The sequence below is a fragment of the Lactuca virosa genome, chromosome 8, assembly GCF_052849685.1.
Source record: "Lactuca virosa cultivar CGN04683 chromosome 8, Lactuca_virosa_CGN04683_v6, whole genome shotgun sequence".
In the NCBI taxonomy this organism is placed as follows: Eukaryota; Viridiplantae; Streptophyta; class Magnoliopsida; order Asterales; family Asteraceae; genus Lactuca; species Lactuca virosa.
The window spans coordinates 56,707,704-56,709,285 of NC_136433.1; the positions used below are offsets into that span (position 1 = coordinate 56,707,704).

General features: G+C 32.0%; 1 protein-coding gene across 1 annotated transcript; it reads right to left on the reverse strand.

Moving 5' to 3' along the window:
* Window positions 1-525: 525 nt before the first annotated feature.
* LOC145130376 (chaperone protein dnaJ 20, chloroplastic-like) lies at window positions 526-1,008 on the reverse strand. The gene has a single exon (XM_079065189.1). The coding sequence runs from the start codon at window positions 1,006-1,008 to the stop codon at window positions 526-528; it is 483 nt and encodes a 160-aa protein (XP_078921315.1).
* Between the last annotated feature and the right edge of the window lie 574 nt (window positions 1,009-1,582).

A 1,582-nucleotide genomic window follows, 5' to 3' on the forward strand; every position in this document is an offset into this window, starting at 1 on the left:
AATACATCTAACATTACCCTTTTTAAGGTAGTGTCTTTATTTAAAAACATCGGTACGTTCTTGAATATCAAGGTTACATGCGACAACTCCGATTATTTATTCCCAGATAATTAAAATTTTAAAATTACTCTCCTGTATCATATTTTGGATGTTTCTCGGATTTCTTTACCTTAATTAACTTGATGTATATGTCTTTTTCCATATGGTGGTGAACATTTCAAAACATAATCTCATGAAGACATGAACTGAATTTTTAAAAACCAAAAGGTTGAATTTGTCTCATCTGATGGAAGTGGCTGCCAGGTTTCAGCTGCAGTCCGATGTCTTTTCCATACACGAAAGGGAAAATGACTTAAGGTTTTAATCGAAAGTAAATCTTCTTGACTCATGGTTTAGGTATAGTCGTATAGAGGTTAATTATTTCTATTTGTATTTTATATACGAGGGAATAAATAGATAACGTTCAACATTCAAGATGATCATATATTATTAACACGATAAACACATTAAATAATATATCTTGTTCTACATGAATTCATTTTTCATCCTTTCCATTCGATCGGCAGATCGTTTCTTTAGTCCAGCAAGTTGCATTTCCCACACCTTCCTATCATAGAAACGGAATTGATGACCTGAACCACATGATCCAAAACATTCAACCATGTTCAATTCCTGATCATACATTCTTCGCGTATTTGGATCTGAAAGAACTTCATAGGCCTTATGTAACTCCACGAATTGCTTTGTGCATTCATCTGTAATGGAAGATGGACATACATCAGGATGGAGTTGCAGGGCCTTGGCACGGTATGCCTTCTTGATCTCATTGAAACTAACATTCCGGGATTCCAATGAAAGAAGTTTGTACAGATTGTCGTTATGCATGGGCAACTCCTTGGCCATGCAGGATATGCTTGTGCTCTTGAAGCTGCAAATGTAATTTCTCTCTCTATTTAACATTGAATCGCTTTTCTGTAACACCATATTCATCTTCATAGAGACCACCATTGCCGTGAGAAAGAAGAAGAAAACCAAGTGAAGGATGGTGGCGTATAGAAGGTGAGTGTTCCTCTATATAAAGGAAATGGTTTACATCGCAGCCACTCCTGTTCGAATAAATGGGTTGAAATTGCCTGTTTTACTTCATCTAGCTAGGAAATGGATATAGTATTGATGGCAAAATGGGCCTGCAGTTGGATAACGGGTTTAATAAAATAACGGTGGGTTTATATATATATATATATATATATATATATATATATATATATATATATATATATATATATATATATATATATATATATATATATATATATATATATAGGGTTCATGCGAAAATGCAAATAATTTGCGAAAATGCGAAAACAAGAAAAACCTATGATATTGTTTCACCTCAACATTATATTTTGGAAAATAATTAATCCAAACTTTGAAATACATGATGATAATCGATGATAGATGATAAATTGTTTCATATTAACAAAGTATGATTTTTAACATTTTTATTATGAAAACATGAATTTAAAAAAGATTAAGCACGTGAAATTTTTTTTATTAAAACCGTCTTTAAATCTATATTACC